This window comes from Nymphaea colorata, chromosome 13, assembly GCF_008831285.2.
Source record: "Nymphaea colorata isolate Beijing-Zhang1983 chromosome 13, ASM883128v2, whole genome shotgun sequence".
NCBI classification, from domain to species: Eukaryota; Viridiplantae; Streptophyta; class Magnoliopsida; order Nymphaeales; family Nymphaeaceae; genus Nymphaea; species Nymphaea colorata.
In genome coordinates, this window is record NC_045150.1 from 12,643,165 (window position 1) to 12,670,677 (window position 27,513).

At 37.9% G+C, this 27,513-nt stretch overlaps 3 protein-coding genes across 4 annotated transcripts; 2 read left to right on the forward strand and 1 right to left on the reverse strand.

Moving 5' to 3' along the window:
* Positions 1-4,011: 4,011 nt before the first annotated feature.
* Positions 4,012-9,966, forward strand: LOC116267297 (uncharacterized). The gene is made up of 9 exons (XM_031648968.2): positions 4,012-4,272; positions 4,645-4,908; positions 5,121-5,186; positions 5,268-5,310; positions 6,949-7,003; positions 7,203-7,251; positions 7,554-7,621; positions 8,708-8,816; positions 9,319-9,966. The coding sequence occupies exons 2-9, from the start codon at positions 4,735-4,737 to the stop codon at positions 9,430-9,432; spliced, it is 678 nt and encodes a 225-aa protein (XP_031504828.1). The 5' UTR covers positions 4,012-4,272; positions 4,645-4,734; the 3' UTR covers positions 9,433-9,966.
* Positions 9,967-11,913: 1,947 nt separating this feature from the next.
* On the forward strand, positions 11,914-18,772 carry LOC116267117 (multiple organellar RNA editing factor 1, mitochondrial-like). Of its 2 annotated transcripts, XR_004175514.2 has the most exons (6): positions 11,914-12,418; positions 14,310-14,407; positions 14,481-14,546; positions 14,642-15,459; positions 17,666-17,881; positions 18,546-18,772. XR_004175514.2 is itself a non-coding variant. In XM_031648694.2 (5 exons), the coding sequence occupies exons 1-5, from the start codon at positions 12,060-12,062 to the stop codon at positions 17,675-17,677; spliced, it is 1,353 nt and encodes a 450-aa protein (XP_031504554.1). In that variant the 5' UTR covers positions 11,914-12,059; the 3' UTR covers positions 17,678-18,044. The 2 variants fall into 2 exon arrangements, 1 of the variants encoding a protein (XP_031504554.1); XM_031648694.2 differs by lacking the exon at positions 18,546-18,772 and having other exon boundaries at positions 17,666-18,044.
* A 4,252-nt stretch (positions 18,773-23,024) lies between these two features.
* LOC116266686 (TOM1-like protein 5) lies at positions 23,025-26,494 on the reverse strand. Its single transcript, XM_031647998.1, has 3 exons — positions 26,278-26,494; positions 23,787-23,895; positions 23,025-23,355 (listed from the first exon to the last, which is right to left on the reverse strand). The coding sequence occupies exons 1-3, from the start codon at positions 26,492-26,494 to the stop codon at positions 23,025-23,027; spliced, it is 657 nt and encodes a 218-aa protein (XP_031503858.1).
* Between the last annotated feature and the right edge of the window lie 1,019 nt (positions 26,495-27,513).

The window sequence follows — 27,513 nt, forward strand, 5'->3', positions numbered from 1 at the left end:
ATACTTCATAGTATTTTTCTTCATTTACATGATTCTACCCCTAAAAATTTAAAACTTGAATACCACTGCCCCTCATCCAGATAATCAAGATCAAATTCAATATCATTTCGTAATTATTAATATTGTTGTTCTCCCAAATATGGGTACGCCCATGCAGCGCATATCAGCCTAATTTTTATTCGTTGTTTACAAGTAAGTAAGAAGTATTTCAAAATAATTAAAATTGTAATATTTTAAAATTTTATTTTGTGTCATCTAATATAGTTTTGGTGAAGGTTCAGTTGCATGAATGCGTATTAGCCAATGTAGCATGTAATGACAATTTTGCAACTTGCCCAATAAAACAAAAAAAAGGTTTGAAAATTGTGAAACATAAAAAGCCAAAAGTTGTTCTAAACTATTTGTCATAGATTAATGTCAACAAAGACGATGACAATGACAATAACAATGGTAACAAAAAAAAAAGAGCTTTTTGAATACGAGTATTATATATATTATGCTAAAAATAGGGTCAACAAACCCTAATTGATCAATATGAATAAGCAAGTTTCTAGTACAAGCAGTTGACTTATTTTACCAATGGAGTATTTGAGATCCTTGGGATTTGAGAGCATCATATTTGAGATCCTTGAGATTTGAGAACCATTCATTTAAGATCACACCCTCCCTCCTTGGATTTTAAATTGACTTTTCTCAATGCAAAGAAGCAAAATGAGGATTTTAACCTACGATCCATTAGTTTGATGAACTGTGATTTTCCCCATGGATGTTTTGTCATATAAGCAAAAACATGTCACATCAGGTCCACATCAAATCCATGAATTTCAAATACTTCATGTCAATAGAAATTTTTTCCCTTTAAATATTAGAGATAAATTAATTTGGTAAACCAATCATTATCTAATTTTAAGCAAAATGAGGATTTTAACCTACGATCCATTAGTTTGATGAACTGTGATTTTCACCATGGATGTTTTGTCATATAAGCAAAAACATGTCACATCAGGCCCACATCAAATCCATGAATTTCAAATAAGTCATGCCAATAGAAAAATTTTCCCTCTAAATATTAGAGATAAATTAATTTGGTAAACCAATCATTATCTAATTTTCTCACTTGTGGTATTAGTGGATATGATCCTTTCAAAATTTGGCTTACAAATCTTTCATTGTGCAACTCTTGAATACATGAAATTCAATACCAAGACATGAAAATGTTGCATATTTAATATGAGGTAGCTTTTTGATGGACAAAAGTTTCAGGTCCCATATCCACTATCTTGTGTGATGACTTAGAACTTTTGTTCCAGACATTTTATTTTCATGTTGGTTTGTGCATGGAAGGTTTCCAATAGAGTTGCAAAGCAACAGTCAAAAAAATTTTATCTGAGCTTAAAATTCTACTTGTTTAGGTGGAGCTTTATTTCTGGTACTAAAGTTTTAGAACCTGTAAAAAAGTATACATTTGTTTGGTGATGGAATTCTTTATAAATTTGAATTAAAGTTCCACCTCTGTAGTAGGATACCACATACTCAAACATGGCTTTGACGAAGTCTTTTGAATACCAAATTTGACTGTTAATATATATGTAAGAAAGCAAATTAGAGTTTAAACTTTCTTCATTTTCAATAAAGTTTAGACGAAGAAAAAAAATCAGATTCATGTTGTGAGGAATTTTCAATCGGACGTGGTTTCCCATACACTAACAAGTAGCTGAGAAACATAAAGCAAAACCAATGAGAAGGGTGACGTTTTTAGGAAAAGAAATCAAAAGTTGTTGCTTAATTTGAGCACATGTAGGGAGAAAAAAATGGAACAATAATGAATGAAAATGCAAATGTAAACAGAAAAGTACGAAACTACTTTTTTTTCTTTCATAAATATAGCTTGCTTTGTATTGGAGAATGCCTCTCATTGAGGTAAAATACTTTTTATTAGTTGTTGCCTAATTTAATTTATAATGAGGAAATATTTCCATAATGGTCCCCACCATTTTGGTTATTTCCCGAAGTCACCTTCCCTTCTTAAGTTTTCCAAACCCAACATTTTGATATTAAACAGAACAAATTTAAAAAAACTAGATTAAGGGCTTTCAATTGAGTAGCATATATTGCCAATTATAGTAAAATATACAGTCTACTTGTGTCAAATATGTTTTTCAACCTAAATGAAAAGATGCAGGTGCTAAGTTCGAAATGAACATGTTGACATCATAATTGTGGCTTAGAGTTTTTTCTTTGAAGTGTTTACTTAGGAGAAACCGTTTTTGATGCAAAACTCCGAAGACCATACCCTCATACCTCCAAGATTTTGGCTTGCTTTGAGCCTCGATAAACATATCAAATTTACACTTATTTTTGGTATATATATTTACACTTGTTTAGATAATCCTTTTATCCTAGCATATTGTTTCCATACTTAGAGTAATGTCATTGTTTATTAAAGAGACCTTCATGCTAATCACTTATCTAGATAAAACATTGCCTATTTGATCTTGATCATAAGTTGAAATTCAGTTCCATTTCTTTATGTCAACTTTACCTATATTTTTAGTTCTCAAATCAAAGACCAGATTCTTGACATGGTTCTTAGGTGTGATTCCAAGCATCTCAAACTTTTCATTATGAACTTACATGTGCCTATTTGAGCCTCCAAATTTCTCCCCACAACAAAACTAGGGTTTCATTACCTATATCTCGAATTTTGCAGCTAAGATATGCATTATGTTTATTGGAATAGAAATACTTGTGCCAATTCTAGAATCATATAATATATTGTACTTTGGAGCACTTTATCTAATTCAATGTATATGTAAGAGTGAGCGAATGATGACTTTGGATATTCGAGTCACCCAACCATTTAACTAGGGCCGTCTATCTGAAACATATAGACGTTGAGAAAAAAATAACAAAAAAATATGAATTAATACTAAATAATGAAAACACATATCACTTTTTTCTCTTTGTCTTTCTCTTAACCGTTGACCATGTTAGATCAGACAAACTTGCTTAGATATCGGGGTGACTCTTAAAATAATCATCATTATATATATATATATATGTGTGTGTGTGAGAGAGAGAGAGAGAGAGAGAGAGAGAGGGAGAGAGGGAGAGAGAGAGAAAATAAGTAGTTACCATACCCTTATATGTTAGAATTAATGGGAATAATCTAAGTCGTTGGTACTAAACAGATGAGAAGGTAAAAGATTAAGTGGAAAAGATGACAAGCTTTTTTTTAAGAGATAGAAATACCTTTTAAATGAAGGAAGAGAAAGAAAGAAAGAAATTAAACAAAAGTACTAGTGTTGTTGGATGAATAATTCTCTCTCTTGAAAAAATAAGTTGGCTTTCATATTTTCAATGTAAGCTCTACCATACGATATGCTTAGAATAAATGACTAAGTGTAGTAATTACCTATTTTTTCATAAGTATATATTCTTATTTAATTATATGGTCAATTGCATCATAACAATAGGTGTTATTTTGGAGCAAGTTATATGTTATGGTATAGGGATGTCCTACTTGAATTGGATATCCGATGAAAACGTTCAGAAAAAATATGGTATGGGAAAAAATTTAATATCCTACTCGGATTGGATTGAAACGAGTTTTAGTTTTAAATATATATAATATATCCATTGGTCTTATATTTTGAAAATCGGTTGGTTCAATTTAAAATTTAAAAATCATATTTTGATTGGGTTTGGATTGTGAAATCAGATATTAAATTCAAATATGATTTTTTTATATTAAATTCAAATATATGGATATCCGAAAAAATATACAATTAAGAATATATGAATATCCCGACAAAAATGCAATTAAGAATATGTCAATCAAATCCAGTCTTTCTAGGAGCGTCTGCCTTCTTAACGGCATAACATGGTACATTTTTTCAAGGTGTTTAAATTTGTCTTTTAAGTTGCCGTTTATTTATTTACTTATCAGTTCAGTGTCTTTTTCTTTTTAGTTTTCATTATTTTTATCGATATAAAAAAAGTTTCAACAGCGGCGCTTCGCGAAACTGCAGTCGCGGCAGACCCAAGCTGAAGGTGGGAAAGATCAAGAACTGGCCCTTCTTCCTCCTCACCTCTTTTCTTTTCCGCTCAGCCTCACCGGTCTTTGCCTACGGTCTCCTCTCCACCGCTGCATTGAAGAGGGTCCAAAATTTCTTGGAGCCAGCGAAGTTGAATGATATTACAGACAACGGATGAATGGATTTTTTCCATCTGACAGCAATTGCGGACGTCCCCATACTTTGCAGCAGCCAGGTGAGCTCCTCTCCTCCTTCTCCTTCTCCTTTCTCTCTTTCTTACGGCTGATAATCGATCCTGTTCCGCCCAAAGCTTCTCCGCTTGTTTTTTTCTTTGAGTGTTTGGGCATTTTGGTTACTCCTCCAACTTAAAATGATTTGAGCTTTTGAGAAACCAATTTGATTCAACACAATCTGAAACGCTAATTCTGCTTATTCTTCTTCTGTTTCGATTTCTTCTTCTTCTTCTCTCTCTTTCTTTGCCCTTGTGACTTCGTGTCTTTCTTTCTCTGAATCCTATCTAGAGGTTTTGGAAAAAAAAAAAAAAAACTTACGAACCTGATTGTGTGAGCATCTGGACCTGACCTGGGACATGGGAATTATTGTGTAGGTTGGCCAGTGATTGAGTTGATGGATCACATTTGATTTGCATTAGAGGAGGGAGAGTTAAGCGTTGGTGCAGATAAAAAAGCATCAGCAGATGGCAGCCGAAGACCAGATCGCTGTGGGAGATCGTGGGCAGTTGTCTCCTTCAAGGGCATGCTGGGTTCACCTGGTCTGTTGCCTTCCCTTAGCCTTTGGTTTCTTGGTTACCCACAAAGCCTATGGATGGAACTTCACGACCCACTACTGGCAGACCACTGCTCTGCTTTGGGTAATTTCAATCACATCTCCCACTCGTTTGATTATATTCCCAAAGATTTTGGCCAGCATCGAGTTAGTCTTGTTGCTTTGATTGCGTACTCACCATCTCTTGCATTCATTAAATGTTAGTTCAACATCATATATCGACGATTTGGGCTTCGTATTAAATCATAGAGTAATTCTCATGCACGGGTTGCAAATCGTCATTTTCTCTAAAAACAGGTATCGGCCTGCCCGTTTGTGTTGCTTGCATATAGTCTTCTTCGGCGAAATCGTCAGAGCAATTCGGTAATACAATTGGACCTTCCTATTCTTTAGTGGATACAGTTGTTTATTGTGGTATATACCTAATAGAGATGTTTGGATTAGTTTTACAGGGCTATCGGACGGGGACTGCTGGCACTCCCTGCCGGTGAGTGAGTATGACACTCCCTTGAAACTTTCATTCTTCTATTTTGGTTGCAGTTGCAGAATGCAGATATGCCATCGTGCAAATAACTTTGTGCATTGCAATGAAAGTCATTGAATGGAGAGTACTTGTTTTCCTTACGATTCTCAATTTGTAATTGGAAACAAATGCCATGAACCAGATCAACGTTTGCAACTTTCCTGAACCTTTATATGCTTAGGGCTCATTTGTTTCACAAGTTCTCCCGTCAAAATAGATCATTTTGCCAATAAAATAAACTCTTTCCATACCTGTGTGTAGCAAACAGCATGCTGAAAAACTACATGGGGCCTATCCCCGAGCAAAAGGGATGTGGAAGAATGGAATGAAAGGCCCTTGCTCCCAACTCTCCTTGATGATCATTACTGAGGTGGCAAGATCTCTATCAACATGGGGAGTTTCTACACTTCCATTTTTTGGAAAACTCAAACTCTTTCTTAAACATATCGGTGTATAGTATGGATGAGCAATTTTGCACATATGCATGTAGATGTGTTATAGTTGGTTTTGATGCATATGGAGATGAAGATGGAAGAGGTAGACTACTTGGTCATACTAGATGTCTTGTCAATATGATTGTGCATGCAAGTGCAATATGCACAAATAAAAATGAAGTGGTCATGATTCATGATAGTTTTCCTGAAGCTAAATGCAATGAATGAACAATTTTCAAAATGTTGAATGGCGTCACTTCATGCTTATCTTACAACTTGGCAGATTAATAGAAAAACATCCATTGTTTCTCAGGGTCGATGCTTGGGCTTGTTGAATTGTTTATTTTAGTGGAATCTTATTCTCTTGGTCATGCTTATCTTTCTCTTTTATTTGAAGAGTCACAAGTGTTGCTGATATCTTGAAAATATCACAATTTTATTGGTAAAAAATCCAGTATACCTTTTTAATGAGAAAAATTACAATATGTTGAAATATTCAAAATATATATTTATCACAATTTCTTTCCTGTACAAAGGTCCTTTTCTACAATCAATCTGCCCTTTCAAAACTTGAATCTTTGATGACAACAAAGAAATCAGAAAAAAGAACCGAAAACTGAACTGAGCCACAAATTTTAAATGGTTCAAACTAAAAGCTTCTTAAAATTGATTTATTTTGAATTTTTCTAGAAGTTGGGTTTTCATAGTGCTTTTAATGACAACAGGAAAAAAGAAAAGGAAGGTTGAGAAGGAGGACCTGGAAGGAAGAGGGAAGGAAAGAAGGAAGGAATATAAGAAAGAGGAAGAAGAAGAAAAGGAAAGCAGGAAGAAATGAAAGGAAAAAGCAAGGAAAGAAGGAAAAGGAAAAAGGTAGAAAGGAAGGAGGAAGGAGATGTGTTGATAGCAAGGGATAAGGAAGAAGGATAGAAATTTGAAAAGAATAAAAAGAAAGGAAAAAGAAAAAGTCTATTATTTAAGATTTTTCAGTTTTGGCTGAAAGCTTTCTAAGATGTGCCCAAGATAAGCCACTTGAAAAAACTTCATGAAAAGCCTCACTAGAAATTGCCGAGAACAATGATTGCAACTATGATTGGTGAATAGATTCACTGCTTAAATATAAGGTAATTGATAAAGACTAACTAGTTATCTATTTGTTTTCACCTTGCAGGTGCCCTCCTAAATGCCTCTGGAGCAATTATACTGGGTGCACCAATTGGCTTTCAGTATGTCTGATACATGTGTTTCTGCCTCCAAGAAAAACATAGTCTTAGATACTTAGGTTTCGGCTATGAATAGCTTATCCCCGTAGTATTTATTTTCTAATATTACTTCCTCACTTTTTTGAGCAGTATGCTGGTTGATTTGATATCAAGAATGCTGTTAAGTGATTGAAGAAATGTTTCTTTCTTCTGTTAATGGCAGGTATTTCACAAGGACTTTGAACTGGTCCCTTCTCATGTCTTTTTTCACGGTGAGCAATTTGATAGTCCATCTGATATGCCACTTTAAACTTGCAAATAACAATTTTTTTTCCTGTACAACTTCTTTTCCTCCACCTAATGACATGGGCAGTTTTAAAGAAACAATTTTCCTTTTTCAATGGTCACCTGTGCAATTCATCATCTTGCCTTCAATTACTTAACTGTTACTTTTCATCTTGTTCTGTATATGCCTACAGTCTTCATGATTTAGTGATTGAACAGATGTGAAAATATTTAACAGGAGTTTCAGCTTAGATTTAGTCTCACTGTGTCAAATGAAATACGTATGCAGGTTGTCCCAGCAGCTTCTGTTTATGGATGGTCATGGTCAGATTGGAAACGTATATTTGCACATTTCAAGTAAGCTATTTGATTAATATTTTCTTCACATTTTTTGGATTCTGTTCTTTATTGGTTTCAGATATTGTTACTATTATTATGGACTTGCATTTTGAGGTTTATGCCTTGTCTTTTAAAATGTTGCCTTTATGTTTATGATTTGTATTTAGGACTCTGATTGCTCAACTGCAGCACAGCTCTTGCATCCTCATTTGTTAAATTGAGATCTATGGCGATGAAGCATATAGAGGGCCTGTGCCCTTTGTTTTTATTCCATGCTGTGGTTCGTAATGGGCAGCACTTAAGTTTGAAAAGGGATGTCCTTTTGTCTATTTTTCCTTCCATTTACTAGTTGCAAGTAATTTGAACGTTCATTCTGCTTGTTGCTGAATGTGCATAATTGGATAATGTGCATTGAGCAACCTACCATTTTGTAAATTTTATTTTTGTAAAATTGGTGCATGAATAGGCCTTAACAACTTATCTTTCTCATGCAAATCTATCAACATATCCATTGATGCAAGTTGGATATAGCCACACTATGTGACTATAAAAGGTCTAGCCTTCATGGTTTTTGTGTCTCCATTGGGAGTCAACACGGGTGATATATGCTTTCATGCTTTGAGTATTCATCTTTCCAAGAGATCTTTGTAATGGAGGTCCGGAAGGATTAATCCACCCTCTAAGAAAGCCCTAGTTAACCTAAGATTCTATTTGTGGCATTTACCTAACATGACTTTTGAAACTTCAAAATCTCTATTGGCTGTATTTAAGTTCGTTATAGTGAACTCTCTGTTTTGATATTACTCGTATATACACTATCATATCCAACATGGCATCCCAGTCCAGGACTACCGTCAATGACTGAATGTTCCACGGTTGGATGGGCTTTTGACTGAGGGGATGGCACTTTTAACATATCAGCAGATTTTTGTCCTCTTGCTCTGGCTTTATTTTTTCATTTAAAGCTTCTATTTGTCATAGAAGATATCTCATCAACCGTCTTTGCTGTCATTGTTGTTTAAAATAAAAATGTGTCTTTTATGGCATTAACTTTGTAACAGTTTTCCTTTCTCAATTGTTTGTTTGATTGCTCTCGACCTGTAGGCCAAGTAGTGATGTGGACTATACAGTTTGTCTACCAGCACATGGAGCTATACTTGGTGCATGGTTTGGGGCTTGGCCTATGCCGCTTGATTGGGAAAGGCCTTGGCAGGTAATGCTTCTCGGTAGCAAGTTGTACTTTGACGATTTGTCTTCGTGCACGTTTTTGCTAGAGTATTTAGATGTCTTTCCTTTCTCTATTAAGGTGGCCAGCTTGATCAATTGCGTCTGCATCTTTCTTAGGAACACAACAGAAGTCGCAGACTTCTGAAACAAATCTGTTGCTTCTTTTACGCTTGGAATTTGGTTTCTTGTCTGACCTCATGTTCTGACAAAGGTTTCTTTTGGTGTCTCATATAGAGAGAGTTTATTTGGTAAGGGGCGGTTAACTAGATTCACAGAAGCCAAAACCTCTTTGCTTGCATTATTTGTGCGTTAGTGAAACAGCCTGCATATTAAATATATTATATCAACCACAGCATCTCATCTTGCTGCTGCAATGGATGGTAACCCAAAATTTGAAGTTCCCATAGAACCATCGCTTGACCAGGTGAAATGAAGCTATCATCTTTCTTTTTTCTTGTAGTGCTGATTGTAACTCCTATTCTTTGCAGGAGTGGCCAATTTGTGTGACCTATGGTGCCATTACTGGTTATCTACTTGGGTCAGTGGCATCTTTGATTTCCATACTTGCCCTTCGTAGAGGTCATCATGTGAAGACAGAGTAACATGACCTTTAATTATTCTAATTCCTGCTTAGTGAAGGAGACTTGCTGAAGGCTGGGTCAAATGGGTTTAGTATTGTCGAATGTGAATGTTTTCAATTTTCCTGAAATTAATAGACTTTTTCTTGTTTCTGGAAACCTACAGTATGGTATCTTAGGTGTATACTACAATATCTTGGCATGCAGAAAAGAAAAATGAAAAAGGAGATCAATGGGCTTCTCCACAAATTTGATGAGAGCTAATGATCTTTTCTAGCTGCAGAGAACAAAGAATGTGCTAGGATGCAAGTTGCTTAGAAGTGATCCAGTGTTATATTTGAGTGAGTTGCAGAAAACAATTTACTAATTTAGAGTTATGGAAAAGGGACCCGGGTTCATAGTTATTGTTTCAGCTGCGCGTAGCTATAGTTAGAAAACAATTTTCTAGTTTGCAGAATACTGTAATTTTATTGAAGATTACCTTTTTTGTCTTTTAAATTTATTGGTTGGCCAATGTACCTTTCTTCATTTCATTCGGGAGAAACTACTTCAAGCTGAGAGACTTTGGTGCACGTTCAAGGCGTAAAAATCTCAAGGCTGTTCTCCTACTCATGGTTCTAGTATATGCCGGCTTTTGCAAGAGGTTCTCCAGCCTCCATGATTCTGGTCTCTATCAGTTTTTGCAAGGTGTCGGTGCCACTAAGATTTGAACCAATGACTGGCTGCCTACCAGCCACTGACCTAACTAGGATCTCTAAATGTCAATATTCTCATCATTGAATTCTACGATGAACTTGTCTTTTTTATCAGACCCATTCAAAGGGTTCGAGGATCGAATTTTGTGGCCAATAATGTTCATGTGCATTATTTTTTTGAGCTGCAAACAGTGTTAAATACGAGACATAAGTTTAAAGGTGTACAGTAAGTCCACCCAAGCCTCGAAGCATGCCAAAACCTTAGAGGCATGAATGTATGGTCTTGAGAGCTTTACATGAATGCAGTTTCTTATAAGTAAACATAACAAAGAAAAAAACATGAGGGGGATTTTGATCGGACAAACTGGTTGCCAAGAAATCATATTATGGTATACGTAAGGCTGACAGGGGTATCGTGTTTGGCACCTCAATACGTTTACAAACAACTGGAAAATTTTACAAATACCAGCTCAAAACTCAATGAGGTGACAATTTGGATTAAAAAATAAACGGTTAAGTAAAAGAAATAAAAAAACTCAAGTGCATTTGGTTATTTCGTCAAAACTTGAAGCTTTTTTATAAAAATTTGAAAAAAATGACCTTGGGTTTAGGATGTCATTTTGTGATTGTTCTCCTCAGAAAGACTTGCACAATTTAAATGCATCATAAAAGGAAACATTTTGTGTATCTCATCGAGCTTGCTGAAAAGGCGATTTCTTGTTTAACGGAGCTGTATTTGTTCTTCCTATTAGAACAGAAGTGGCCCATTTTGGATTGGGATCTTGGAATGTAAGATGTTAGTTTATGTTAAGTCATAATAGAAGGTTGTTATCTCTTAACTAAGGTCAATTATAAGAGCCATTTGCTGCTTGCGACCGCCTTAACTTTAAATCAATCAGGCTCCAAAGTGCAAACATCAACGAACTTCCTGTGGTCTTTTCAAAGTGCAAACATCTGTGGTCTCTTTTCTTGTTTCCCGTTTTACTCGGAAGAAACCATTTTGGGACTAGAGGCATAAAATTTCATAGAACCATTCTTCTGCCATCTCCATTCTTCCACATCATATGTAGGTTTCGGTCTCTTCGGGATATTCCTGCTCAGTACCACCACCCTCCCCCAACCCTTCTCCAAGCGCCCATGCAATAAGATTTGAAATCAATGATTGACAACCCGCTCACCTAACAAGGTGGATCAAACTTCTTAAGCTGATTTACATTTCCAAGTAGGGGCTGAGCCATGATTTTTTCTATAGTCGAGCAAAAACGATTTGTGGGTCGGGCCAAGAGGAGCAACAAGAGCGACGGGTTGGGTCAAACTAAAAAAATTTAATTTTTTCAATATAATTTCTTCTTTTCATGAGCCATGGCCGAGACGCCCCCCTCCCTCCACCCCTGTTCCCAACGCTCATTGACAACACTTGTCGATGTGATAGGAAAAGACTAGTTGATGTTATAGCATTTCAACGCTCATTGACAACACTTGTCGATGTGATAGGAAAAGACGACTTGATGTTATAGCATTTCACTTGTGTAGAAGAATGAATGTACAAACCACCGATGACAAGCAGCAACTTCGTGACCAGAACAAGAACAAGTTATTTGTTATAATAACTTGTTCTGACCCCGATACGGTGAGGCTTGAGTGAATTTTTGATTAGTTAGTAATTCTCATCTTTCTAAATGAAAAAATTAGGAAAGAGGAGATTCAACTAGCTTAAACCAGAAAAAGAAAATAGAATTGTAAGTCGTTGAATATTAGAGTTGAGAGTGATGGTGAGTTGGAGTTGAGAGTGGCAGATCCAAGTTTGAAGGCCAAGGTTACGAGTTCGAAACGGGAACGCTGTGGCTTCGTCCCACTCTCAAGTGGCAAAGAAAAGAAAAAATCTCGATACTTCAAGCCAGAAAACCCTACTCTTCTGCTGCCAAACCCCCTGGGACTCTCTCTCTCTCTGAAGCCATGGCTCTGTCCTGCCTTCGTCTTCGTCGCTTAATCCCAGTATCTTCCTCGCTTCTCAGACACCACCTTGCTCCTGCTATCTCTTCTGCGACCACCCACGCCCTCACGCCACCGGAACTATCATCACCAACCTTCAGACCATCCCCTCCTCTGCGAGCCCAGTCCCTGCTCTTCTTCAGCTCCTCCTCGAACCGGACGCCCATCGGTGATGATGGAAAGATAGGACCGGACACGATCCTCTTCGAAGGATGTGACTACAATCATTGGCTGATTACCATGGAGTTCCCCAAGGACCCAAAGCCCAGCCCTGAAGAGATGGTCGAGACCTACGTCCAGACGCTCGCCAAGGTCGTCGGAAGGTCTCTCCGGCTTCCCTCTCTCCATTCTGTATCTCTCGGTTGGATTAAGCTTGATGCTGACTTTTCTTCCCTCCTGCTTTCACTTTTGTTCTCGTTTTGATTATTTGGTGGTTTCCATACTTCTGTTTTGTTCTCAGTTGATTGCCGGTTGTCTTCGGGTATGTCGTTCACCGTATTTCAGTGCGTTTTAGTCGTGGTCACTCGTTATCGTTTGATGGGTGTTATTCATTAGTGTTGTTTGATGAATTCTGGAGGTGTCTGGAACAGTTACTTGACTTTTGTTGGTGTTATGTTTTGTTAGATTGTGCTATATCATAACATTTTTTTCTTTTTTTTTTGTTCTAGTTTCTCATTAAGTTTTGGCTACAGATTGTCTTATGACTCTGGATAGAGTTGTGGTTCCACATTTGATCTGAAAGGTTGGCATTATGGTCTCGAATCCGACCTAGTTTGTGCTGGGTCTACGTTATCTATTCTTCCTCTGGCGGTTTCCCTCATCGTTGCACATTTCATCATGCACGCAGCAATTCTATGACTGCGAAGTATGCTGACCATTTTACTTTTAAGACTCTGAAGAATGAACACCATTTTACTTCGAGTTACCAACTTAGGAACCTGCATCTCTTGATGAAATGAGGATTTCATCATGCTTCTGAATATTGTCGATTCCTTTTCATTTGATTAACATTCTATCGAGAATCTGAGGATCGGAATGTGCTATAAACGGATAAACTGTCATTCAAAAGCTATGTGGCTAGGCCTACCACTAGGCCTGAACTCTCCATTGTTTGATGCTAGTCTGGTTATGGTAACTGGTAAGTGAAGGGGTTTTGTTATCTTGCTGGCATCAAGAAGGCAGTCCTTGCCAGTAGGTTTATAACTTTATTCTTTCCTCTAGGCAAATCTTATTTTAAAAATGCTAGGGGTACTCTGACTGTTCTTCCCTGCCAGTTTTTTCCTCCAGGCAAAACTTGTGTATTGCAAAATACTAGGGGTACTCGACTGTTCTGTTTTATTAGTTTGTACTGCTTTCCGTAGGTTATTGTTTCTCTGCTTAATTTTGAGATATGTTGAATGAACACTTCTATTTGGGCATCATATTCATGTTGACATGGCTAGACACCAATGTGGCTCCTGGACGTGGTCAAAGAACTGTTGTGCCTTTGGGCTCTGTAAGGACGAGAATGTCCATTTTTATCAATGGTTGGATGCCTTCGGGTTTGAAAAAGTGTTGTTTTGTCAAGAAAATGGGAACATTTTTTTTTCTTTTTAAAGCCATCTCAGCATTGCATTCTTAGCTTCTAAGATAGAATTTCTGTCTTGGTAATTGAAACTTTAGTAGTATAAACTATAAACATTCGTTTTTATTTACTGACATGCTTCTTGTTTCAAAAAAGGAAAATGCTATTGCTTGGCAATGATTTATCTAATTTCACTTCATATATATCCGTGTTTCCCCCAAGTTTTTTCATGTTACCCCTGTAGGCATCCATATGATGTGAAAGATGTTTTAAATAGTTCTGCTGGACACTTTATTCATAAAACCAATGGTCCATATAGCATAATGGATTTAAAATGATAGAAACTCATCTTCGAGTTGTCTCTGAAGGTTTTGAAATGAAAGAAAAACCTTGTTGGATATTCATTCAAAAGGACTTGATTAATAATTTGGCTTCTTACTTGTCCTTAGTTGCTACGGGCCATTTCATGTTCTGGTTATGTGGGAATTTATTTTATTGACATATAAAATTTTAAGACACGTTTATTTGATTGTTTAGTGCTCCGGTGTTCGTTATCCTTCCTGTTTTCTTTCTTTTTTACCATAAGATAGATACTGTATCTTGGTTATGGTGGATTGAAACAACTAATGAAGACTCTTGGCTGTTCACAGCGTGGAGGAAGCCAAAAAACGTATGTATGCTTGCAGCACCACGACATATACAGGGTTTCAAGCCGTAATGACAGAGGAAATGTCCGAGAAGTTTCGGGGTATGTTATTTGGTCAGCTGATTCTGTTTTTCATATATGTTTTACTGATAATTACTTTGGTTTGTTCATTCAGGTTTGCCTGGAGTTGTCTTCATTCTGCCTGACTCTTATATTGATCCTGTGAACAAGGAATATGGAGGTAGTTTCGTGTTGTTGTTCCCCCTTATTCAATGTGTTATTTTGTTCGAAATTGTGTTTTTTTGGGGAATGCCCATTCATTTTCTCCATGTATAGGTGATAAGTATATCAATGGCACTATCATCCCTAGACCTCCACCAGTTCAATACGGAAGGTCACAAGGCAGGTACAATGATCGCAACAGGAACTATGACAGGCCAAGTTATGACAGGCAAAGGGAACCAATGCAGCAGCAAGGATTCAATCAATACCCTCCACCATCTAATCGCCAGAACACTATGCAAGGTGGAAGACAAGATTATCCACCACCACCACCTGATCGCCAGAACACCATGCATGGTGGAAGACAGGATTACCCATCACCGCCACCACCACCTGATCGCCTGAACACCATGCAAGGTGGAAGACAGGATTATCCACCACCACCACCACCACCAGGGAATTTTTCTCCAAGTGGGGATTTCAGGAACTCCATGCAAGGTGGAGGACCTAATTACCCACCACCTCCACCACCAAGAAATTTTGGACCCAGTGGAGGTGATATGCGTGGTTATGGTCCTCCAGCTGGCAGAGACTTCACTCCACCTGGTAATAGAGGGTTTCCTCAAGGAGAAAGAAGAGACTATGGGCAGCAAGTTGGGGTGAGTTATCCTCAAGGTGAACAAAGGGACCCGATGGCTGTTGGTGGGAGAGATTATGCACCAGGCGGTGGGGATTTTCAGGGAGAAAGAAGAGGTCCTTTCCCACCATATGGGAGAGACCATGACCAGGGGGTTCAAGGTAATTATGTTCCTCCAGGGCACAGGGACTTTTCACAAGGAACAGGTAACAGGGATTCTTCACATTCTGCTGAAGGAAATTATGGGGGTTCCGGCAGTGATTATGGTTCAACTGGACATCCTCACGGTGGACAAGTAAGGCTTTTTCTTTTTTATTTTCTCTTTTTGTTTTTTGGTTTGGTTTTTTGACAATTAAGTGAAACGTCTTGCAGTTATCTTTGTAGCATATAGTGTCATGACAGATATCGGTTGCTGTAAATATTTTTTGGTTGCCTGTGGAGAACATGCTTGTCCTGCTGAATGCTTTGTTCTCCTCTAGTTTTCTGGCTTGGGATTTCATAAGGAATGTGATGAACGACTTGATTACCGCTTGGTCTGTTCTAGACTAATACAATCTCCAGGAACAGATACAGATTGTAGGCTACTTCTGATAATCTGCAATTACAGAATCTGTCTCCCTCTGATAATCTGTAATTACTGAATGTGTCTCTGATGGTGGAATTAGTGATCTCATCTTTTCTGCTCAATGCTGCACCATATTTATCACTATTAGTTGGTGGATTCATATCCTCAATATTTGCTCCCTTTCAAGTACCTAGAAGTTTAGGCACCTTGTCCTCCATCAATCTGATGAATTACACAATTTGCTTCATTTTTGTATTGCATTACTGGAAATGGTTTCTGGTGATTCAAATATATGGATACATGTCTTCCCTTGGTGCGAGTCACTTTTGCTCTGTTTGTTCACTGAATCTGACTTCATTTGAAGTTTAGTGTACTCTTTCTAGAACTATAGGCTATAGCAAGTGGGTGATCTTGAGCAAACTAGTCTCAAAAATAGACTTACCCTTGCTTGTCTGTTGTCTCAGGTTTATTCTGTTTTGGTGATTTGTTGACAACCTTTAACTTGTGATATCTCATTTATGTTTTCTGTATTAGCGTGCTTTGTTAGAAGAAGGCATTAGTTGGTATTTACTTGCATATTCGCCATAATATGTTTCAATATTAGCTTTTCCATGGTAATAATATGATGATTTTGCATGATGATAATGTTCTATTAGATGCGAAAAAAAACTATTAAATATTAACTAATAGAAGCAAAGTTTACCAAAATCTGTATAGTCAGAAGTGGTAGTTGGCACTGCCAAGCGTCTAGAATCTAGGAGGTGGCCTAGGTAGTCAGAAAGGAAAAGAAAGGCCAAGATGGAAAATTTTAGTAATTTCCAAAGTCATCAGAAAGACCCATTCATAAACAACAAATTTGTTTTAACTAGGTCAAATTTCATGGTTAATGTATGCAAGGAGATCTTTGTTTCACCCTTATTGGATGAAGTTCCTTCAGCGGAGTTGCTGCGAGCTATGGGTGATGTAATGAATTTATGGTTCGATGCCTATTATGGCAAAGGAATTATCAAATTAATATTTGTAATATCTTGATATGCAGCATTTTTTTTAGCAGTCCTCACAGTTTTGTACGATGACTCTGTTATCCACTGTGAGAGTGGTGGCAGTATCTGAAACTTCCATTTCCAGCTGCCTTAGGTGTTAGCATTTTGCTTGTTCATTCTTGTATGTTCTACTATATCAAGGTAAATGGTAAAGCACAAGAAGAGAAACAACAAAGATAGATACTGCTTGAAATTCAACCTCTGGTGGAAATCAAATAAAATGGAGAGATTATCCATTTTTCGTGTAACAGGAGGCATTGGCACCAAGAATAGTAACTCATGATGAACATGGCAAGAACTTGAGGGTGGTTTATGGGTTGGTATTTCATGTTGGCTTTGACGTTGCCCAGATGTGCCCTAGTGTCTGGTCAGTGTAAAAGTCTGCATGGGGAATCACTAGAACAGGTTCTGAAGAGAAAAGCAGTGTCACCTTCTAAATTGTGTGAGTTGGATTGCCTCCCTTGATGCTGAGTTATGAAAAGAACCTTTATGATGTCTCATAAACTTCAGAATGGTTACTAATCAGATCACTTATAAATGATTTGTATCTTGGTTGCACTACGCTGATTAACTGTGTGGTAAACTGTGCCTGTTAAGGCTCAGACGTTTTTCTTGCTCATATTTGAAATGATGTATGCAAAGGTACAACCCTGTTATGTAATTCTTTGCAATTGTTTTCCCTCTCTTTGTGTAGTTCAAACTTCAATCTGGTCTTTACTGCCATATTTAATTGGATAATAAGTTAATAACCAACCCATGAAGGTGTCATCTTATATTTTCATGCAATATGCAGAATGTAGAATTTCTTCAGAAGATTCCTGTTTGAACGCTTTGATCTGTTCAAAAATTTGCAAGTGCTTGTATCATCCTCATGCTGAGTAACTGATTTTCAGGGATGGCGCTGAAATGCAAGCTGAAGCCTGAAGGAGCTGTGACCTGCATAGATGATCCAAGGACAGTACGTGTTTCTACTGTAGGAAATTGTTTGCATGGCAACTGCATATTGTCAGAAAAAATGCTTTTCAGCTGCTTCCTTTCTGCTGGGTATATCTTGGGAACTGTGTAAGTAGTAGTCGGGGATACGCTGGCATTACAGAGAATAATTTTTGGTATGATATTGTTGCATTATAGTTTTACTTTTCTAGTTTGTTGAGCTCTGTTATGTGCGTGATACTGACTGTAAGTACTTTTGTAGTGAAAAAACCAGGTTCTCGGCGCTTAGACAGTTTCAAAAGCTGCCTAAGTGGTTATATATAAGTCGGGAGTTTTCAACGGTTTCTCATTTAAAAGTAAATTACAAACTTTTGAGGTCGCATTGAATGACTTTTTCAACTCTTGCTTAGTCCCAGCTACGCTTTTCAGAGGCCTTGCTGCCTCGGCGCCAACTGTGAATTACTTTTTCTGTTGCAAGATTGTCATTTAGACTAATGCATCGAGGTTCCTTCAAGTTTTGCGGGGAGACGGAGAAGGCTATATGTTCGTGTCTGTGTGTTCAGGGTCCGAAATGACCAAAGTGCCTAAGAATGCAAATGGGTGAACCCACTTTAAGGGAAAAAAAGAGGAGAAAATTTTTCTTTTTGAAAGACCGAAATACCTCACACAAGTCTGTGTGAGGGGTCAAACATGTTTGAGTTGAGGTATACCGGGAGGTGAAACAAACCTCTCTTCCACCCCTTGCCTTTTTTGGTTTAGGGCTATTTTAGAATCTTGCTAATCTTATGACCGGAGTTAACCATTAACTTGTGTGTTTAATGTGCATGCCGCCTTTTGCAGTGGGAAGCGTATCTTGGGATTTGAACTGGAGATGTGCTGTTTGTGCTCCACCAGCCTGTTATGCCCCTCAGGATAGGGGGATAGGAAGTCTTTGTGTTCCATGTGTTTTACACACTATGATAAAGTTAGAGATTACTGTCAAGAAAGTGTTTGCTGCTTCTGCCTCTCTAGGCTTTTGCTATTGCTCCCCTATATGAAATGAAAGAAAGAGAGTGTGGTCGGCCGCCCCCCCATCCCTCACCCTACTATTTGATTTCCGTGGAACGGTCAATTCAGGATCTCCCGGTGGTTCTGGAGGTATGAGGCAAGCAAATAGTTGTTCTCGTTATAAGAACGATTCATCATATTTTCATCCTCTTCGATGAAGTAATCGAAAAATTGACCTCAACCACCCCATACCCATCTTGGGATAATAGCAATCTCCCTTTTCTATTTGAGACGAAAGAATCTCCACTCAGAATGAACCCTTAAAGACGAGACTGGCTCACATTTCACTCCTTTTGGAAGCCTTCCAAAGGTCTGGGTCTTGCCCAGGCTTCGAAAGGTAGAAGTGACAGGGGCGATAGAACTTGAAGAGATTGATATAAGAAAACTAAGAGTTCAATAGCAGTTAATTAAGTATTAAGCTTAGAACATGTCTAAGAGAATATGCTTGAAATGTTTTGTTAATGTAGTATTTTTTATTGCTTGTTGATATTATCATGTGTTGTCTTGGATCGATATGACCACTTTGGGATTCTACTCAGTACGACTCATCACTTATGTATTTTTCTTTTCAACTGAGCTATATAAAGTTTCAAGAGCAGAATTTGTATCAAGCCTTTCAGTTCCCAGTATCATAGATAGATAATATATTTATCTTAATTTGGCAGAAGTTTAGTAGCTGTCGGTATAAAAGGTAAATGGAGGTCATCTTTTCTCTCAGCTACTTGACCCAGAAATGGTTCTCATGATTATATATATATATATATCACCTCATAATATATTGTATCACGCAATTGATGATGGTGCGCGTCCGGAGGAACTGAGCTACCTGGGCAGGAGGTGGGAGGTTACCCAAGGTGCCATAGTTCGCCCCGGCGTGAGTTGCTGCAGAGCTGGCGGTGGCGATTAGGAAGAGAAGGAGGAGGAGGAAGCGTGCCTCTCCAGTGGTTCTCAGGCCATGGTGGTGGTTCTCAGGCCATGGCGGGTGGCCGTTGCTGCACCTCCCACCCTGCCTCGCCTTCGTTAGTTTGTTATCATCGTCTCGACTCTCGGCTGGAGCTTCCTGCCTCACCGTCTAGCGTCTGCCCTGCTCACCTTCTGCCTTGCGTACCTGCAGTTTGGTACTGCAATCTATATTCAGGTTCTCGGGTACAATAAGCACAGAATCCAACTGACCAGTGACCATGCGCCGTTTTTACTTGCATCAGCTCACACTATGCCTCTTGAAGGTAGCTAGATCTAGAAAAAGGAAAAGAAAGAACCTAATAAAATAAGCCTTGATCCGCTGGTCCTGCCCTCTTTCTACCCAGATAAGTTTTTGTGGCTCAACGTCAAAACCTGATCCGTGTTACCCATCACTGATTATTTTTTTTTTCTCATATACGTTCATATGTAAAAACAACAGGATTCTTGATTCAGTTTCTGGTTCGAGGTTTCCATCAGAATGAATGTGAACAAGCACGGCGCCCACGACAAGTATCCAAATCCAGATAATTGTAAATCATTAGATTTGATCTGAGGTTTAGTTCCAGAAGATCACACCCCAGTCCAAGATCTAATCATATGGTTTTGATTAGGATCGATGCTAACAGAGCCAATCTCTTCCTTTTTCATCTTTAATCATGTTTGTTAATTAGTCGGGTCTATCTGTCGCGACTTGGTTTCCACATTTTCAACTTAATTTTTGCCATCTGGTCTAGAATCAACGGCACATATGATTCTCATTAAGCTTCATATATGAGTATATGAAGATCTGGTGGCTACCAGTTTCTCTCTCTATATATATACACACACATATACATTTCTGGCCAGTTTGGTACTAGACTCAGTTCAGCCTTATGAGACATATATATATATATATATATATATATATATATATATATAGAGAGAGAGAGAGAGAGAGAGAGAGAGAGAGAGACGCAAACAGCATATATCACAGTATATGTGTACTAAATGAGACATTATGTTTGCAGACTAATTGAATAAGCTGAAGGCATTTTCAGTTACTTTGGTTGTTTACCAGCCTAATTAGGTCCCATTGTAATTAGATGCCTAACCTATTGATGCCACATGCCAGCCTAATTAGTGTGAATAATATTAGTTTGCCCAACCAGTTCACCCTGATCCTCCACAGTTAGAGATGCATATGTATTGCCTATTTGGATCTATTAGTTAAATCTGATAAAAAAATTTGGATCCAACTACGAGTCAATTTGAAACCCAGTATACAATTTCATAACCAAATTCATATCCAAATATGATCACTGACTGGGATCCGATAAAAATACCGCCTGAATACGTAGAAAAATCCAATCTTATACTACTTGGATCCAAGTTCAATCAACATAATTAAGCTGTTTGAGTCTGAATCCAAATCTAATTAGTCTTGGTAAAGGCTGGATTCAGTCTGGATACAATCGGTTTACATCCATATCCACAAACGGAGAACACAAGTCCACCAGGATGGATTTCCCTTCCGAGACTGATAATTACCCAGCAGGCTACCTGACCAAACCCAGTGACCTGACCTTTACATTCAAGCCACCAACCTCCGACTTCAAAGTCCCACGCCACCATGGCATAAGGATTCGAATCAGGTGTACTTTTTACCATGTCCCATCTCGAGGGTTCACATATTTAAATTCGAATATAAAACAGTCTATGTCACATTCAAATCTGACTTTTGAATTCACAATATGAATATTTTTTTTTCACGTTCAAATCCGACTTTTAAAATACAGAACTGAGTCCAAACCATATCACGCTATGAGAACTGCACTTTTAAAATAGATGGGTATTGAATATAAGACGTCTATTTAAAGCTGAATCAGTATCCAAGTTCAATCGGATATTTATTTTAAACTGAACTCAAATTCGATTGGATGTTATTTCTTAATCCAAATCCAACTTCTAAACATTATGTTGATTTTTTTTTTAACATTCACTTTTTGTTTTGTTTGTTTTTGTTTTTTTCTTTGCAGTTTGGTTTGGTTTTGTTTTTTTTTCTTTGCAGTTTGGTTGGATATCTTATTCAAATATGATCCATTGACATCCCTACTCTTAAGTAAAAATAGCAGCAAAACCTCATCTCACATCTGCATGTAAAAATGTCAGGACTTAGATCCACGAGGCGGTTAATGCAACACGCAGGGGGCAAGGCCTGGTAGTCATAAGCAGTCAGTAAGGCCTGGTAGTCATAAGCAGTCAGTCTCCTTTTCAAATTTACATAACATCAACACCAATATGCAAATTAAAGTACAGTAAAACACGAAAGCAGACTTGACATCCTTGGGGATGAAAGGAAAGGTGAAAGTTTCAGGTCTCAGGATGAAATACTTATCATGCGAAGACAATTGAACATGCAGACCCAACTCCATAGGGCAAGGACAAGGATTCATCTACGTCACAAAGTCGTGACCAGGAGGACGAGAACAAGCAAGGGGACATGACACGTTGATGTGTTCAGGCATCACTGCAAGATAGGACAATGAACAAGAGAAGATAGGGAAGGTTTGAAGGAGAACATGGACTTCTTCCTTTTGTACTTGCGATGGAAGTTGCTTCTCCTCTTCCAGAAAACTTCATCAAACCAAGAACCCCCTTTCTCAAATCATGTTTCTTGTTGTGCCTGTGAAATCAGCATTCTTCACCAGCCAATCATACTCTTCAATCACTTTTCTCTTTACGATCAGATTTCTCAGGGCGCCATGTTTCACGCCTTTTCTGACTGCTTCCGAGAAGGAATGAAACAAATAGCCACCATGAAGATATGGGCGGGGCATGTAAAGGCTGAAAAAGCTGTAACTTACGAAAACCTGATTGTACTTCCTCTCATGGTGAATTTTTTTTTTTTCACAGAAAATTTTGAAGAACTTGGAGTAGAATCAGCGTAATTTAGAGACAAACACAAAAAAAAAATTTTAAAAACTTGGGCCTTGGGTGTCCTTGGATTCTGAAAAATAGCGGAGGAAAAAGTATTAGTTTGGTGCTCCCTAACATCTGCAAGCGCTGGGTGTAATTGTGTAAAGAAGAAAATATCTGAAGGCAAAGCAAGGAGAGAAAAGTCATAGATCAGGAAATGTACAAGAACGCAGTTGACAAGGGCATGCACCAGTTACAGAATAATTATTATGGCAGATATCATAAATAAGTCAGTATGTGATATCAATAAAGAATTTACTCACATAGCAGTGGCGGATGCACATGCATAGAAACTCCTCAACTGCACATGCACACAAAAATTTGCGGAAAACCAAGCAAAATTGAAGGGGACTTTCATTCATTGAACTTCATGCTTCCACTCTGCGAGCCATTTCCATTTCTTTTGCGAAGGGAAAGTCCGCCTAACTTTACACCAATCTTGCCTGGAGCAGCAGTCTCTTTCTCCTTGAAAAACAAATCTCTCTCTTTGCTTTTTGCGGGTGGAGGTGGGATCACAGGAGCTGCCTGGATAGGTTCAGATTCTTGCGCCTCTCTTAGTGATGACCAAAATGGTGGGGGTGGCGGTGGCGGCAGATTTTCAAGAATGAAGGAATCTGATGAATTTGATGAGCTTTCAGATGGATCCTCCCTCCAAGCTTGGGCACAGGCCTTTCCTTTTCGATCTCTGGAAGACCATTTCAGGTAAAAGAAGTCAACAATAGAAAGTTGAGCATACATGGTATAAAGAATCATGCGCAGAGCAATGAATGAATGCACGTAGCACAGATGACCAGCATTTAAAACCATCTAAGGGGAATACTGCAGATGAGCGATACTACCACATGCAATCTAGGCCCACCAGCTGTGCATCAAATCATTTAACATGCATTTTTTGCATGTTAGCCATTTACCTTAGAAAGCATATTTGGTTTTCTTCTTTTGCTGTGAAAGTAGGACCAAAAATTTTCTATGCAAGACATGTTTGATGTGTCCTCACTAAAACTCTTGAAGAGGCATAGGCTAAGACACCTATTTCAATAAGAAAATCCTTATTTATTTTCTAAAGAGAAACCGGCATTTGGACCGATACTCTATGGCTACTCAAAAGGGAACTACAAGTAATTCATACTTCTACAAATGCTTATGGTGGTAGTGATGGAAACCCAGAAGAAGTATAGCAGCGGAAGGTTTCGGTGATTCTTCAGCCACGATTCAACAGCAGCACCTGCGACAAAATAGAAGAAAAAAAGGAAGAAGCAAGAGTAAAATTGATTTTGGGGGTTTGCTTCTGAGAGACGTGCAGTTGATTTCTCAACTTCACATTTAGATGAATAGAGGCTGGGCTATATAGAGCGCCTCTCAGGGTTTCCCCAAATCCCAACTACGGTTATGGCATGAAGATTTATGGTAAGAATTAAAACAGAAACTTTAATATTTGATTTATTTCCTGCTTTAATTCCATAACTGCAGGATCTCCTTTGCAGTTATAGAGGAAAAGGGATCGGGCTCAAGGCCACTACCCAACATCTCCCACTTGGCCATGAGACCGACAATTTGCTTCCACTTTATGTGGGTTTTCTGTTTCTAAGTTACGAGGTTTTCCATCATTGGTTTGTCCATCGTAACTTGAATTTTGGTTCAGGGTTCTTAGCGAGGTTTTTCATTCAAGGTTTTTCCATCGCAACCATTCAAATATATCTCAGCCCCATATGGGCTACATGCTTGGTAAACAAGTCTTCTGATATTCTCTTGGTAAGGGGATCTGCTACCATGTCATTGGTAGGCATGTATTCGACTGAGATTTCATTTTTCTCAATCATTTCATGAACATAATGGTATTTCACCATTATATGTTTACTCTTTGAGCTCACAGCTTCATTTTTCATAAGTGATATTGCTGCCTGATTATCACAATATAGTTGAACTGGTTCATGATCAAGATCTAATTTCAAGTCTTTCAAGAACCGATTTATCCAGACAGCAAATGTGGTGGCAACATTACATGCTACATATTCTGCTTCTTGTGTGTGTTGAGCAACACATCCCTGCTTCTTGTAGGACCAGGCTATCGCTCTACCTCCAAAAAGGAATACATAACCAGATATAGACTTACTATCGTCTTTACATCCTGCAAAATATGCATCTGAATAGCCAACTAAGGTCAGCTCATTAGCTTGGTAGGACAATTTCAGTCCTTTTGTTCTTTTAATATACCGAAAAATCCTTTTTACTGCTTGCCAATGTGGCCATCTAGGATTACTTTGATAACGACTTACCAGACCGATAGGAAAACTTATGTCAAGTCTGGTACACAACATTACATACATTAGACTACCAACAGCCTGTGCATAAGGAACATGTAATTTCTGATGTTCTTCTCCAGAACAATCGTTCCTGCTTAGATTTGCTCATTTAGCTATGGGAGTTCTAATTGGTTTGCAATCTTGCATTCGAAATTTCTTTAGGATATAATCAATATATCGTTCTTGGCTCAAACTTAGAATTCTTGAGTCTCTATCTCGAGTGATCTTTATTCCTAATATGTATGAAGCTTCACCCAAGTCCTTCATTTCGAAGTTTTTGTTCAGCCAAGTCTTCGTTTTGACAATTATGTCGTTATCATTTTCAGTTAGTAATATGTCATCAACATATAATGATAGAATACAGAAAAAGCTCCCACTTTTCCAAACATACACACAATGATCCAGTTGGTTTGCAACAAACCCAAGTTTTGTAATTGCTTTGTGAAAAGCAAAATACCACTGTCTAGGAGACTGTTTCAGTCCATACAACGATTTATTCAACTTGTACACTTTGTCTTCTTTTTCCTTGATGACATATCCTTGTGATTGAGTCATATATATAGTTTCTTTCAACTCACCATTCAGAAAAGCAGTCTTTAAATCCATCTGACAAATATCTAAGTCATAGAATGCCGCAATAGCCAAAATTATTCTGATTGATGCAAACTTTGCAACCGGCGAATAGGTCTCTGAATAATCAATTCCTTCCTTTTGGGAAAATCCTTTCGCTACCAGTCTGGCTTTGAATTTTTCGACTAATCCGTTAGCTTTATACTTCTTCCTTAGCACCCATTTACATCCAATGGGTTTTCTGTCATTAGGAAGATCTACTAATTCCCAGACTTTATTCTTTTCTATGGATTCAATTTCCTCATCCATAGCGTTCACCCAATCTGATGATTCATGCGAATTTATCACATCATCATATGTCAGATTGTCGGACATTTCGTCAATATCTACTAAACAGCATAGCTCCTCTGCAAGATATACATAATAATCACTCAAATATGAAGGTGGAGCCCTAGGTCTTTTATGACCTAACAAAGTCTGAGTTGATAAGGTATTTGGATCAGTTGGTTCATTGCCTAACTGTTCCCCAGTCGGTTCATTACCAGACTGTACACCAGACATTTCATGCTCAGTTGGTTCATTACCAAACTGATCTCCAGTCGGTTCATTACCAGACTGTATTCCAGTAATTTCATGCTCAGTTGGTTCATTACCAAATTGATCCCCAGTCGGTTCATTGCCAGACTGATCTTCAGTCGGTTCATTACCAGACTGATCCACAGTCGGTTCATTACCAGACTGTATTCTAATCAATTCTTGCTCAGTTGGTTCATTGCCAAACTGATCTATAGTCAGTTCATTACCAGACTGTACTCCAGTCGGTTCCTTGCCAGACTGATCATCTGAATAAATCAGGTCCTCCAATAGATCATTGTGATCTTTTACTGGATTATTATCAATGTTATTGAGTTCTTCAAGGAACTCTACATCTCTACTTTCTATGAGCCCCATAGTAGAGTGATATAATCTGTAGCCTTTGGATCCTTTTGCATATCTAATAAACACACATCTTACTGATCTGATATCCAGTTTATCTATTTTTGGATCTAAAATTTTTACATGTGCTACAGATCCCCATCTCTTAAGATGTCTTAAGTCTGGTTTCATACCAGTTCATCTCTCATAAGGAGTGGTTGGGACTGCCTTGCAGGGCACTCGATTAATAGTATACATGGCTGTTAATACAGCCTCTCCCCAAAAAACTTTGGGTAATTGTGCACATGCCAACATGGATCTCACCATGTTCAAGAGGGTTCTGTTACACCTCTCAGCGACACCATTTTGCTGCGGTGTCCTAGGCATTGTTCTTTGCCTATTAATTCCAAGGTCTTTGCAGTGTTCGAGGAATTCATTTGATGTATATTCACCTTCTCGATCAGACCTTATAACCTTGATGTTTTTCCCAAGTTGTCTCTCGACTTCAGATTTATATTCCTTGAATTTTTCAAGTGCTTCTGACTTATATCTAATAAGGTAAATATATCCAAATCTTGAAAAGTCATCAATAAAAGTTATAAAATATAACTTTCCACTATGTGTTTGGACTCTAAAAGGTCCACAAATGTCGGTGTGAATTATTTCCAATAGATCAGTGGCCTGAATTACTTCAGATGGAAAGAGTTTTCTTGTCATCTTTCAATATAAACATACCTCACATTTCGTGAAATCATTTGCTTTAATGTCAGGTATAATACCTTGTTGTGCTAGAAGCTTCATCTTGTTGATGCTTACATGGCCTAATCTTTCATGCCATAGATTTGTACTCACATTCATCGCACAATCAGTATAAGCAGAACTAGAAGATTTATTCATATCATTGAGTTTGAACATACCATGTTCCTTAACATATTTTCCATCAAACATGATCCTCCCATGTTTTCCTACTGTGACTTTCCCTGAAACAAAACGAACTTCAAAACCTTTTCCAGTCAAAGCAGGGACTGACACTAAGTTCCTCCGCATAGAAGGAA

Coding starts and splice junctions, on each gene's coding strand:
- LOC116267297 (XM_031648968.2), top strand. CDS start 4,735: ATGGCAGCCGAAGACCAGATCGCTGTGGGAGATCGTGGGCAGTTGTCT. Junction 5,187..5,267: donor GAAATCGTCAGAGCAATTCG/GTAATACAATTG, acceptor TGTTTGGATTAG/TTTTACAGGGCTATCGGACG. Junction 8,817..9,318: donor ATTGGGAAAGGCCTTGGCAG/GTAATGCTTCTC, acceptor TATTCTTTGCAG/GAGTGGCCAATTTGTGTGAC.
- LOC116267117 (XM_031648694.2), top strand. CDS start 12,060: ATGGCTCTGTCCTGCCTTCGTCTTCGTCGCTTAATCCCAGTATCTTCC. Junction 14,408..14,480: donor AATGTCCGAGAAGTTTCGGG/GTATGTTATTTG, acceptor TTGTTCATTCAG/GTTTGCCTGGAGTTGTCTTC. Junction 14,547..14,641: donor TGTGAACAAGGAATATGGAG/GTAGTTTCGTGT, acceptor CTCCATGTATAG/GTGATAAGTATATCAATGGC.
- LOC116266686 (XM_031647998.1), bottom strand. CDS start 26,494: ATGGGGCTCATAGAAAGTAGAGATGTAGAGTTCCTTGAAGAACTCAAT. Junction 23,896..26,277: donor ATTGATTAGAATACAGTCTG/GTAATGAACCGA, acceptor ATTTTGTCGCAG/GTGCTGCTGTTGAATCGTGG. Junction 23,356..23,786: donor TGTAGAAGTATGAATTACTT/GTAGTTCCCTTT, acceptor ATGGTCTTCCAG/AGATCGAAAAGGAAAGGCCT.